The sequence below is a fragment of the Cavia porcellus genome, unplaced genomic scaffold, assembly GCF_034190915.1.
Source record: "Cavia porcellus strain 051 isolate PalLab524CR breed Dunkin Hartley unplaced genomic scaffold, mCavPor4.1 scaffold_31, whole genome shotgun sequence".
Classification (NCBI taxonomy): Eukaryota; Metazoa; Chordata; class Mammalia; order Rodentia; family Caviidae; genus Cavia; species Cavia porcellus.
Window position 1 is genome coordinate 14,791,210 of NW_026947514.1, and position 13,444 is coordinate 14,804,653.

At 33.2% G+C, this 13,444-nt stretch overlaps 1 protein-coding gene across 13 annotated transcripts in view; it reads left to right on the forward strand.

Moving 5' to 3' along the window:
- The window catches only part of Eml5 (EMAP like 5), a 205,438-nt gene that overhangs the window by 68,102 nt on the left and 123,892 nt on the right, over window positions 1-13,444 (forward strand). For 12 of the 13 annotated variants that reach the window (XR_010044824.1, XR_010044825.1, XM_063240926.1 and 9 more), the window contains 6 exons: window positions 1,555-1,653; window positions 4,656-4,724; window positions 7,975-8,160; window positions 8,504-8,639; window positions 10,125-10,326; window positions 13,256-13,393. Coding sequence is in view for 11 of the 13 variants with exons in the window: in XM_063240926.1 (XP_063096996.1) it covers window positions 1,555-1,653; window positions 4,656-4,724; window positions 7,975-8,160; window positions 8,504-8,639; window positions 10,125-10,326; window positions 13,256-13,393 (830 nt within the window). In the remaining 2 variants the exon portion in view is untranslated. Of the gene's footprint in view, window positions 1-1,497; window positions 1,654-4,655; window positions 4,725-7,974; window positions 8,161-8,503; window positions 8,640-10,124; window positions 10,327-13,255; window positions 13,394-13,444 lie in introns of all 13 variants that reach the window. The other variant, XM_063240922.1, reaches the window with a different exon arrangement.

Genomic DNA, 13,444 nt, shown 5'->3' on the forward strand with positions numbered 1-13,444 from the left:
TAAGACTCACCTTGTTTACCCCTCTTTTAAGGTTCACATTGCTTTACATCCTGAACACATTTGTTTCATGTATTTTTTACAGATCTTTATATATTTGTGGCAGGGAATAAATTCAGACCCTGATAATCATTCTTGACTACAAGATCACTTTTTCATGTTTCTTAACTTCTCTCATTCATCTATTGTATTTTTATATTTCATTGTTGTTTTTTTTTTATTTGTTTGAAATCAGGTCTTGCCATGTAATTCAGGCTGGCCTTGAACTCATTTATGTAGCCCAGACTGTTCTTGAACTCAGTGACTATTCTGCCTCGACCTCCTAAGTACTGGGAATACAAGCGTGCATCCCCACTCCAGGCCTTATTTTTCATTTCTAGAAATTCTATCTGCTTTTTCACATCTCCTTGATTATGTTTCATAGATTCCTATTCTTCGTTCATGTTCAACTGTTATGAAGTCTTTTTTCTTTACTTTCATTAAGCTTATTTTATATTGCTTTTATAATTCTAATATCTAATGTGTTTTGCATGATTAATTTTTCTTATTGTTGTGACCTCTTTTCATGTTTGCAGAGTGTTCAGTTTCATTTTTTAAAGCTTATTTTTATTGAATTTCTGTGTGTATGAATTCTTTGAGAGATGTGTTGAAAGTTGTATTCTTACAAGATTTATGTTTGCATATGCTCTGTGGTTGAAATTGAAGACACACACAATCCTTAGGAGCACTCTGAAATCAACTTCATACTGGAAAGATTCGTGACTACTGTGAATTTAGGTCATTCAACAATGTGAACTTTGCTTCTGGTTCTGACTGTTCAGGAGATTTTCTCACCTTTCATGCATTGCTAACTCTCTTTAAGGGATTATTCTGCAGTGTGCCATACTCTGAGGGGTTCATTGCTTTTTGTCATTGATCTACAATTTTAATGCTTTCTAGATTTATCACCTATTCCTCTTCAGTCTACAGGATAAAAATGAGTATGTGATTCATCTCATACATATGTATGTGGTCTCTTACCTGTTAGGATTTGTACTGGAAATGTTTGTTTTTGTTTTCATTTTCTTAACGCACCTTAGCAGTACATTTAAAAAGCTGTTTTTTACATTTTATCTAGTATCTCTAATTTTTTACAAGAATTATATTTAGGATATTTTGTCAGTCCTACTATTAGAAATCTTCTTTTTCTTAAGGAAGAAACAATATGTATGTATGTACAAGTTTTAACAAGATGAAACCAGGCGTGGTGGCTCATGCCTGTAATCCCAGCACTCTGGAGGCTGAGGTGGGAGGATTGTTGCAAGTTCGAGACCAGCCTGGGCTACAAAGCGAGCTCAAGGCCAGCCTGAACTGCATAACGAGACCCCGTCTCAAAAAGACCCAAAAAAAAAAAAAAAAAAGATGAAGTACATCTGCCTTATCTATAGAATACACATATATACGTTTTTATGTTTATAACATTCATGAATAGAATTTATTTGGCATTTGTAATCCAGTTAGTTGTTCTTTGATTTGTTTTCTTTTTTATTCCCTCTGGACTTTTTGGACATTACTCAGCGCTTGGTCTCTGTTGGACTGGACTCAAAGAATGCAGTTTGTGTTTGGGACTGGAAAAGGGGGAAGGTATTATCTATGGCTCCTGGACACACAGATAGAGTAAGTATTCTCCTTTGGGAGTGTGAATGAATACTGGGCAGGAAAAGGCTGAAGAAAAGTTCTGGAATTTTTTCTTATGTATTCTGTTACTTCCAGATTAAAATTTTATAGTTTGTAAAAAATTATACAATTACAGGAGAGAGGAAAGCATAAGAATGACTACCACTGGTTACCAATTTCTTTCTTAGATGATGAAATGTTCTAAAACTATCTGACAAGCACAAGGTCATGAGTTCGATCCCCATTACCAGAGGAAAAAGAAAGAATTTGAGACAAAATATCTGTTAAATTCTAATGAAGTTTTTGGACTGGGGATTTAGCTCAGCAGCATAAGTGCCTGCCTGGCAAGCTCTAGGTTGTGAGTTCGATCTCCAGTACCCAAAAAAATCCATTAAAACTGGTTGTAGGGCCAGGGATTTAGCTCAGTGACATAAGTGCCTGCCTGGCACACACAAGGTTGTGAGTTCAATTGTCCATACCCCACCCCCATTGTAATAATGGTTGTACAGTTCTGTGAGTGTACTAAGAGCCATTGGTTTGTACATTTTAATTGGGTAAATAATTTGGGAATTATATCTCAGTAAAGCTATTTAAAATACAATATTTTTAAAATTGTAGAATTGCTGGGCATGGTGGTACACACCTATAATCGCAGCACTTAGAGGCTGAGGCAAGAGGATTGCTGCAAGTTTGAGGCCAGTCTTGGCTACAAAGTGAGTTCAAGGCAAGCCTGAACTGCATAGTGAAATCCTGTCTCAAAAAGACCCCCCCCCCAAAAAATGTAGAATTGTGAGACTCAGAAACATGATTCAATGAGCATAGTATTAGCGGAAAACTTTTAACCCAGTGATTCAGTACAGACTAAATTTTCTGGGGATTTTTTCAGCATCTTTATTGAGTTGTAATATACTTATAAAGGACTGCACATATTTAGTATATGCACTTTTGAGTTTGGACATACACAAACATTCATTATTCAAATATTTTAAAATTTAATGGTTTATATTTAGGATCTGTTTAGTTGGTTTACCACTAACATGTTACATGTCTTATATTACTATGGACTGCAAATGGTGTGGTAGAGCGCTTGCTCTGTAGTAGAGTGCTTACCTGGTATGCTCAAGGCTCTGGATTCGAGCCCCAACAATACAGAAAAAATATTACAATTTTTTTAGAGACCTGCCACATTTTACTTTGGGAATTTGTTAAAATGTATATATCCTTTATTTTAAGTTACATAAGATTAATAAAATAAATATCTTGTAGTATAATACCAGTATTTCAATTAAATATTATACTGTTTTGTAAACAAAGACAATTTTATAATCTCTTAAAAATATCTAATGGTTGAATATAGTAAAGTCCTAACTCAAACCAAAAGAGAGGCAAAATCAATGATTCTTTTTTAGTACAAAGCTCAAACCGATTAAAGTTATACAGAAAATTTTGTGAATATTTTCAGGAGTCTCTCAAGCCTGTTATGCAGTACATATAGTTGAGACAATTATAAAATGTTAGGTATGTTTTATTAGTAAGCTTTCCTGTTCTTGGGACAAAGTACCTGACACCCACAGTTTATTTTGGCTCACAGCTTTAAAGGGTTCCATCCATCACTGGCTGGCACCAAGGCAGAAATGGCATGGTGGAAGGGCGTGCATGGCAAAGGAAAGCTGCTAAAGCCATGACAGCCAGCAACTTGAGAGGGAGAGAGGAGCCAGAACTGGAGATGCACCTGACAGGCACAGGCACAGGCACACCACCTCGACCCAGCTCCTAGCTGCCCCACCTCCTAACACTGTATTCAGCTCTGAATTAATTCCCTGACGCATAAAGTAATTCCCTCCTGAGAGTACCATCTCTGAACACATGAGACTTTTGGGGACGTTTTAGATGATAGCTCTGTATTCTGTCTTACTTAAATCAAAGCATTTAATATCTTAGTACCTTAGCATTTAATACCTTAGTACTTTGAATTTAGTAAATAGGCCAATTATTTTTAAAATTATTAGAATTTTAAAAGTATTTTGGGTATTTTAAAGTTGTGTTTTTTGTTTAATCTCTTTTATGATGGATGCATTGTTAAACATTAAGTTATAAGTATTTTTTCTTCATTACTGAAGAGTTGCTTTGTGAGTTTTTAGACATGATAAACAACTTAGGTTAGATTTTACATGGGTCAAGGAAATATAAAGACTGCCACATAGCAGAACAAGTGAATTATTTTTCAAATGTTTTTCTCTCCACTTATTATTCAATTATACATTTTTAATGCATATTTTCTTTCATCTGAGTTTTTTATTTATCACAAAATGGTTTGTATGTATTTAGGGTTTATGGAATCTTAGTATGAACCAAGCCTGGGACCTCCAAAATATTAAATATGTGTGTGTAAGTTAATTTTTTTGGTCAATAAATAATGAGAAAGCTTTAAAAACTATGAAAAATGTTTTGTACCTTTACGAAAATTGTGTTCTGTGGTAAAAAGCTATAAAAATATTCATCATTTCTTGTTCTATTCATGTTAAGTGTATGTTCCATTTAGAATCTTGCCCTGTAAAAATTATGCAGGTAATTGCCTAAAGCTCTAGTTAGGTTGACTATTTTTGTTATTTATAAGCCAGATTATTTTAAAAATTAGCTGGGTGTGGTGGCACATGCCTGTAATCCCAGGACTTCTGATGGCTAAGGCAGAAGAACCACTGTGAGTTGGAGGCCAGCCTGGGCTACATAGTAAATTCAAGACCAATCTAAACTGCACAGCAAAATAGTCTCAAAAACAATAAATAGAAGCCTTAAATATTTCATTCTGCTGACTGTTTCACTAAGTTCATGATAACTAAGAATGTTATTCCTTATTTTTACTTTTTGTAAAATTCTGAAACGTGGGGTTCTGATTGTTGAGACTGCTGCTAATAAGGGTTTGGGACATTTGCTCTTTTGGACAGGACTTTTAAGCGATTATGGAAATAAATATTTTAACTGTGAATCCAATTTGTTTACAGATATTTGATATTTCTTGGGATTTGTACCAGCCAAATAAACTTGTCAGCTGTGGTGTAAAACATATCAAGGTACTAGAAGGGTTTTGTTTTATAATAATCCTGTTTCATTTTCTGCTACCTAAGTATACATTACACTGTCAACAATTTAGAGTAGTTTTAGAAACTTGGCAGTATTTATTTTTTAAAAATGTCAACTTTAACGTTCATATGTTTAGTCTAACAAATATATATTGTATAGTTACCTTAAAATGTAAAGCATGTAGATGTGAATAAGAATTAATGAACCACTCTCATTAAAGGAATTTATAGTCTAGTGAGGTAGGATTCATTGTGTTCACTTTGTTTCTTTATATTTCACTTATAAGTAAAAGGTAGTATAAGGTAACCAAGTCAACCAAGTAAGGTAACCAAGTAAAGCTTTTTTAGCAGAGCAAAAATGGTATGTAGAAACATCATGGATAGAAGTGACTCTGCCCTTTATTCTGTGTTTTACTGGATGAGTTATTTAACCTATTAGACTTTTTTTCAAATCTTGAAACTGATTGCTCTCATCCTTGAAGAACTGATGATTAAAAAGATAGCATATTTGAGTGCCTCACACAGGATTAGCTTTCTGAAAGTATTTTTCTCTTTCTGTATTTGTTCTCCAATTTGACTTTAGCTATTATTTACTCTGCTCATACAAGTTCTAGGTTTTGTTTTAAAATTATAGTTGAGGGTTCAAAGACCATAAAGTTAGTAGTGCTGCTCACCTTGTGTCTGAGTCACTGGTGCAAATGGCACATACTTGCTTTCCTTAAACTCTTCTATCTTACAGTTTCTGAAAACAGTTAATTCCTAGTGAGCAGCTCTACTTGCTTCCCCAATTCTGTTTTTCATATTGTTATTGGTTTTTGAATCAGTAATATTAAATCTTTATCTTTTCAATAAATATTAAGTAGCAAAGGCACTATGCCAAGCTTTAAGGCACTATGAAGACAGAGATTTTGTCTTGTTCATCTTTGAGAGCAAGATGATGATTGACAGGTATATGCATGTCTACGTATATGTATCTTAGTAAATGATGGGCTAATTATGAATGGAGAGATCTTACTGATGATTTACATTGTAAATAAAGCTAAAAGTTATATATTCAGAGACTTTTTTTAGAGCTTATCTTCTAAAATTAAACAAACCTGTATCTTTTTTATGCCTTACATTTCTTTTCCTTTGATAGCAGCAGCAGACATCCCCTTTTCCGCCAAAATAAGACTTAGCCAGAAAATAATGAATCTTGAAAACTAGAAATCAAAACTGCCAGTCGCAGTCAGCCTATCCTAGCCTTACCTGCTATCACTATTCTCTTGGTTGGTGGCTGCTTTGTAAGGCAGGTAAGACAAGGATAGCCTGATTGAAGCTGGCATTCTTGATCTCTAGTTTTCAAGGCTGATTATTTTCCAACTAGGTTTTATTTTCAAGGAAACACAGGTGGCATAGTAGTAAAGCCAGGTGTGGTGCCTCCATGCCTGTAATCCTAGCACTCACAAAACTGAAGGAAGAGGATACCTCTAAGTTTGAGGCCAATTTGGACTATGTGGTGAGTTCAAGGCCAGCCTAAACTACATAGTGAGACACTGTCTCAAAAAATAAATAAGAATAGCATTATAGTTCTTTATGCAGGCAGTGTGTGTAAGAAAACTAAGTCCCAAAGGTGATCTAAAATGGTACAATAGCCACTAAACACTTGAAGCTTTTTAGACATAAAGTTAAATAAAATTTAAAATTCATTCTTCCAGCCAATTCCAAATCCTTAAATATTACTGTGTTACTGTATTAGAATGCATGAGCACACACTTTTCATCATTACTGAAAATTCTGATGGAGAGTTCTAATCTACAGTTTAGAGCAGTAGTTCTTAGCTCTTGTTTAACGTCAAAAGCATTTCGAAGGCTGGGCCTCATTCCCCAAAGATTTTATCTCAGTTTACCTGTGTTGGGGACCAGGAAATTTTCTAATTTTTCTAGGTGATTCTGATGTGAAAACAAGCTTGGGAATCACTAACTTCAAAGAAAATAATAGATTTAAATTGGGAATTGCTGAAAGGGAGAGACTGTTTCTACACAAAGAAATTATGAAATTTTTCATTTTAAAAATCATAAAATCAGATGTGGTGGCACCTGCCTATAATCCTAGCTTTTGGGAGGCTAACACAGGAGGATCACTGTGAGCTCAAGGCCAGCCTGGGCTACAGAGAGAGACTCTGTCTCAACCAAAAATAAAAAAAAAGCATGAGTTCAAGGCCAGCCTGGACCACAGAGAGACTCTGTCTCAAAAGAAAAAAAAAATTTAATTCATTAAAGTATGCACTAATTATTTGAATGGATAAGTGTTACAATTTTTGTTCTTTGAGGCTTAGGGCTTTAAAATATAAGTGTAAAATATTAAAATTATAAATTTTTAATAATTACTGCACAGTTAAATTTCCTGGGCATGGAGGTGCATGTCTGCAGTCCCAGTATTCTGGGAAGCTGAGGCAGAAGGCTTGAAAGTTTGAGTCCTGCTGTCTCAGCATTTTTAAAAAGAACTAACAGTATAGGTTAGGGTGTAGGTCTTAGATTCAATCCCAAGTACTGAAAAAAGGGAAAAAAGTTACATTCTCTCAGCCTAATTAATTTATACCGTACCATTTAACGTATTTGTCCCTGTACCATCTAAGTTAAAACAAGACATTTCTCTCTGCAAATTACAAAACTTTACTGAAATCCTCCTGATAGTATAAAACCTCTGGTCACAAAGATTTATGTTTGACTTCTCTGTCTTCTCCAGTTGATGAACAAATCCTTCTAAATTGATGTTTATCTTATTATTTAAACTTTACAAAAGGAAACTGCTCAGCTTTTAAAATATCCACAAGAGAAACATAGTCTTCCCTTCCTATTTTTAGTTTCCATTAGAGATTAAACATTAGAGTTGGTCATGTTTCCTGTCAGAACATGGTGTCTTATCTTCTTTTTCATTGCTAACTCATTCATGGCATTTTTGTCTCTGTTTCAAGTAGATTTTTTTCAGAAATCTAAGGAAAGCATAGTATATTTTTAAAATAATCTAGTTCAACCTCCTTATTCTTACAGATAAGGATTGAAAGCAGTGATTTACCTGCAGTTACATAGCTTTTGGCAACCTTAGAATGAGGATGTGAACATTGAATGCCATTGTATCATAAAGCAATTTATTAGGTAATTTCTGGTCTGCTATTTTGATATAGCATTGAAGTATTGAAATGTTTTATTTTATAAGCATTCTTTAATAATTCGATTATTATACTATGTACTTTTTTTAGTTTTGGAGTTTATGTGGAAATGCTCTAACCCCAAAACGAGGAGTCTTCGGTAAAACGGGTGACCTTCAGACAATATTGTGCCTCGCCTGTGCTCGAGACGAGCTAACATATTCTGGTGCACTCAGTGGAGATATATATGTCTGGAAGGGAATCAATCTTGTACGAACAATTCAAGGCGCCCATACTGTAAGTGTAAACACCTTTAGATGATGACTACTTAACCTTCTATGTTAGTGACTTTTCTTGTTGCTGAGACAAAATACCCAACACCCAACGTTAAAGGAGGAAAGGTTTATTGTAGCTCACGGTTTGTAGAGGTTTCAGTCCATAGTTAACTTTCTCCAAGGCAGAGGGGCATCGCAGAGGAGAAATGGTTCAGGGCAGGGAAAAGGCAGCAAAGTAGCAAAGAAGCATTAAATCTGAAATACTGTTTTATTCCTATGTCATATGAAAATATTAAGTAAGTTTCTAGATTTATATAGTAGATGTTTTAAAGAAGCTTATATTGTTACTTTATTTCCTCATCTAGGCAGGAATTTTTAGCATGAATGCTTGTGAAGAAGGCTTTGCTACTGGTGGCAGAGATGGCTGTATTCGTCTTTGGGATTTAACTTTTAAACCAATTACTGTGATTGATCTCAGGGAAACAGATCAGGGATATAAAGGTAATAATAAAACAAATGTCTCATTACTAAGCAAATTCCAAGCATACCAAGGATTGTTTCTTTCTTTTGATAAACATAATTATATGTTTTGGAAATATAAATAAAAAAATTTGATTTGCCTTTCACATTGTATACATTTTATTTGAAGGCTTTGAGGTTTTCTGTCTTTAGGGAGTTTGGGTTCATGTTATGACAAAGAGTATTTTATATATCTAATACGTGTGAGGATATGACCTTCAGAGAGATCTGCCAGGCACTTTGGTAACCTTGAATTTTGAAAATACTTCATAATTAGAATACTAAACAGAACTATTTACCAACGAAGCTGTTACAAATAAAGTATGTTGGTTATTTAAATGTGTATAGATATGTTTTCTTTCATCCAATTTGTAAGCAATTGGGGGATATTTTTTCTTTTAGTAACTTTAAAACACCACAATCTTTAACAGTGAAATTTAGCATATTTTCTAAAGTAGTATTGTAAGTCTCAGACTGGAAGTTTCTTTGATCTTTGTTTAAATTGTATTTTAGTCACTTGGTAGTGTACAGCCTTGGGATAATTATTTAGTTGTCTCTTTTTATTGTGTTGAGCATTATAATATTTTGAAACTTACAAAATAATTTTTGTTTTATAAAAATTAAGACAAAATTTTATGAATAAGAAAATAACAGTAGTTGTTACACGGTGTATTGTTATCTTTGTTATCTTCACACTACAACACATAAACCAAAAAGATTTTTACAAGAAAGAAACAGGTAGTAATACAAAACTTTCTTTTCAACAAATTAAAATAAACTAATAGTATAAATGAAACCAATTAGCATATATATTGTAAGATAAAGGAATTTGTGTTTTGGGAAATAACTGAAGTTTTCTCTACTTCCTATTTATCTCTCTTCTATTTTACTCTTTATTTGATGCTTTAAAAATTTGATTACCACAAGAATACTGTGCAGTAATTGTTATATTGACCATATTTTACAAATGATGAAACTGAGAAAAACAGCTTTGCTAAGATTGCCAAAGGAATTGTGGAAAATACAAAAGAAGTAAAATTCTCTTATCTGAATCTATTTATGAAAACATTGAGGAAATGAAACATTAAATAAAGTGAAAAGCCACAGTATTAAAGAAAAATATAATTCTATAAACTTAGGTCCTGTGTAATTATTTATTGAATGAAGCAGACTGTAAATGCTATTAAACATTGGCTAAGGAAGTAGATTATCTGGAGTTGTCTACCAGGAAACAAGAGGGTGCATATCTTGAAGGATGAGTGGAAACAGGTATATGAAAAGAAATATCATTCCATGTGGAAAATACAGGAAATTGAAGAAAGTGAGAGTGCAGAATAAGGACTTGCACATTTCTTCTATGTTAATATCCAAGGTATAAGAATTAGCTTTGAATTAGGGAAACTGGCAGTGTATTATTACAGCACTGATATTTAATGCAATCATTGACATTAAATACTTTTTCACCAGGTTTGTCTGTGAGGAGTGTTTGTTGGCGAGGTGACCACATTTTAGTTGGAACACAGGATAGTGAAATTTTTGAAATTGTAGTACATGAAAGAAATAAACCTTTCCTAATTATGCAAGGCCATTGTGAAGGTGAACTTTGGGCACTTGCTGTCCATCCTAATAAACCTTTGGCTGTGACAGGAAGTGACGACCGTTCAGTCAGGTAAGCAAATTACAGAGTCATTGCATAGATTGAAATTTATCTGTAGACAAAACTGAAAAAATACTTAAGTTTCAAATTTCAGAGCTTATAGTATATCAAATGAACAGAATAGGTACTTCAAATTAATAGAATTAATAACAAAAATATTTTTTCTCTGAAAAACAGAGTTTCCTTCATATTGAAATATACAGAGCTACCTATACCTTTTTTTGTTTTGTTTTGTTTTGTTTTTGTACCAGGGACCAAACTCATGACCTTGCAATTGCAGGGCAGGTGCTTATGCCACAGACTTAAATCCCCGATCCTATCTATATATATTTTTTTTTGATACTGGGGATCGAACTCACACACTTGCCAGGCAGATGGCTTATGCCACTGAGCTAACCCTACCCTACCTATACCCTTTCAATGGCTGTTGAATATATTGCAGTTTATTCAACTATCCATTTTTGATAGAAGTTTAGTTTCTTCCAGTTTTGTGTACTTAATAAATGCAGCATTTTCAATGAATACTATTTTGTTTATATTATTTTGTACATATGTAAATATTAATATCTGTTGTATATTCTTAGTAGTGTTTAAAGGATATATGTATTTTAAAATCAGCAGGTAAATATCTTACAAGGAACAGCAAAAATTTACACACCTATCAATATATGACAGTGCCTGTTTTCCTAAACCCTTGCCTAAAAAGCTGAAAAATGATACTGTCTTGTGTTTTGAAGCTATATATTTCTCACCTATTAAATGCTGTTGAGTATGTTTTTGTATGTTGGAAGGACATTTTTTAAAATTTTATTTAAAGAAAAACAACAAAACAGTAAAAGGGTACAGGTAATATAGAATTTCAAAAAAAGAAACAGAAAAAGAAATCACTAGTTAATAGATTACATATTGTCATCTTAGAAATAGCTGTTCAAGTTACAAAATTAAAGCATACAAAGTAGACATTCAAACAGTGAGACTGCAAACAGTTGTGTTCAATGATCCAACAAAACTTAGTAATATGGTCATCTATCTTACACACCTAAACACACTTGCAGTTGTGTCCTTTAGAGCACTTTCTATGTTTGAAGGACATTTGTATTTGCTTTTCTGTGACCAGAAAGGTTTTTGCCTGTTTTTTTTATTAATTCATTGGTCTTTTGCTTTAATTGACTTACAATAGGTTCTAATAATAATTGTGTGCATATCAGAGAAATAGTTCTGGGTCTATAATAGTTCTCACACAGTGGTTCTTGAACCTCCACCAGCATTACAAAGGAATTTATATGAAGTGAAAATTCTCAGACCTTTCCCAGGACCTAAAATAAGAAATTCAACAATTTCACAATCCTTCCAAATGACTACCTTATTGCTAAAACTTTAAATTGCTTACTAGTAACCTACTTAACTAATCACTAGTAAACAGCTCTCTTTGCTTGACTAATATGTGAACCATTCAAAAGCTTACCGTTGCTGTAACCTCATTTTAATTTTTAATTTTGTAAAGAAATTGTTGTGAGAGATTCTGTTCTAAATTTTCTACTTTTTTTGACCAAATGTTATAAAGGAAATATAACTTTCAACCTGCTAGATGTCTGATTTGCTGAGTTTATGTTTCCCAAAATCGAAAAATGAATTCTGAGGAACTGAATGAATTCAGAGGTTAAGAGTAGGAAATTTTATTGAGGGAGAGACAGCTCCTGCCTGAGAGAGACAGGAGACCCAGAAAGTGAGTTGTCCATGAGCCCACTTCTCAAAGGAAACTTTATAGAGCAAAACTACGAGGTGAGTACAAGGTGGGACACCGCTGTGATCAACCAGTAAGACTACAAGTATAACTGCTTAGATAATGTTGATCCAATGGGGAAGCAAGTCATGTAGAAGTATACACTGAAAGAACAAGGACCTTTTTTGGAAAAGATGAGTCAGGAAGTCCTGGTCACCCATGCCAGTGACTGATGCCTATTTAGAAGATCGATAATTGTTTATCTCTGAGGAAGGTCTGTGCTTCCAGCTACAGTTGTAATATATTCTTATCTTTTGCACTGACCCAGTCCTGTCAGATTGCCTATAATATTTCTACCTAATTTAGCTGTCTAAAATGTGTGTTTAATAACATTAATGTACATTTACATTCTTTTAACACAGCTATGTAATAATTACATAATAATGCTTTGCCATCTAATTAACGTTATGATCTATATTCCACTGGCATGTTTCAAATGCGATATTTAAAGTGAACTTCTATCTTTTTCCTCCTGTTTAAACATGATGAATATGTACTGATAAAAAAATAATAAATTTTTGCCACAACTGATGTAGTTTAATGTGAAGACCTTGGGTTCAGTCACCAGTGTGACTGGTTGATTTATTGATTGATATATATTTTTATATAGATATTCCTAAACTTCTCCCCAAGTACTGTTTCAACCCTATTCCACAAGTTTTAATGTGAATTTTTGTTAACTTACTTAAAAATATTAACTTATTTTCATTGGCATTTTATCTTTGTCTCTCTGTTATTTGAAAATCATCATTTTTCAAATAGTACATTTTTTCTAATTCTTTTCATTGTCAATTTCTAACTTGTAGGTTGGAACAGATTCCGAATTTGAATACCTTTAAATTTAAAATACCATATATAGTAATTATATATATGTATATATACACACACACACACATCCATTCATACTTTTTTCAGGATAGAGATCATCTAAAATGATGATTAGAACAAATTAATATGGTTGTATTGTTTTTAAAAACACCTTTGTCAATATAAGCATGACCAATATTTCTATTTTCACAGATGGTATTTTCTTGTCAGAAAGAAATTAAAATATCTCTATCTTACTTGAAATGCAATTATTATTTTAATTGAAAGCTTTTCATAATCATTATTTTGAAAGGATACATTAGTTAACTCTCTGTTTATTAAATTTTACAGGATTTGGAGCTTAGTAGATCATGCATTAATAGCAAGGTGTAATATGGAAGAACCAATTCGTTGTGCAGCTGTAAATGTAGATGGAATCCATCTTGCACTTGGAATGAAAGACGGTTCATTTACTGTACTTAGAGTAAGGTACGGTATTCGGGTAGAAGTACAGTGATTTTCTGTTCAGTGAGGTACAAT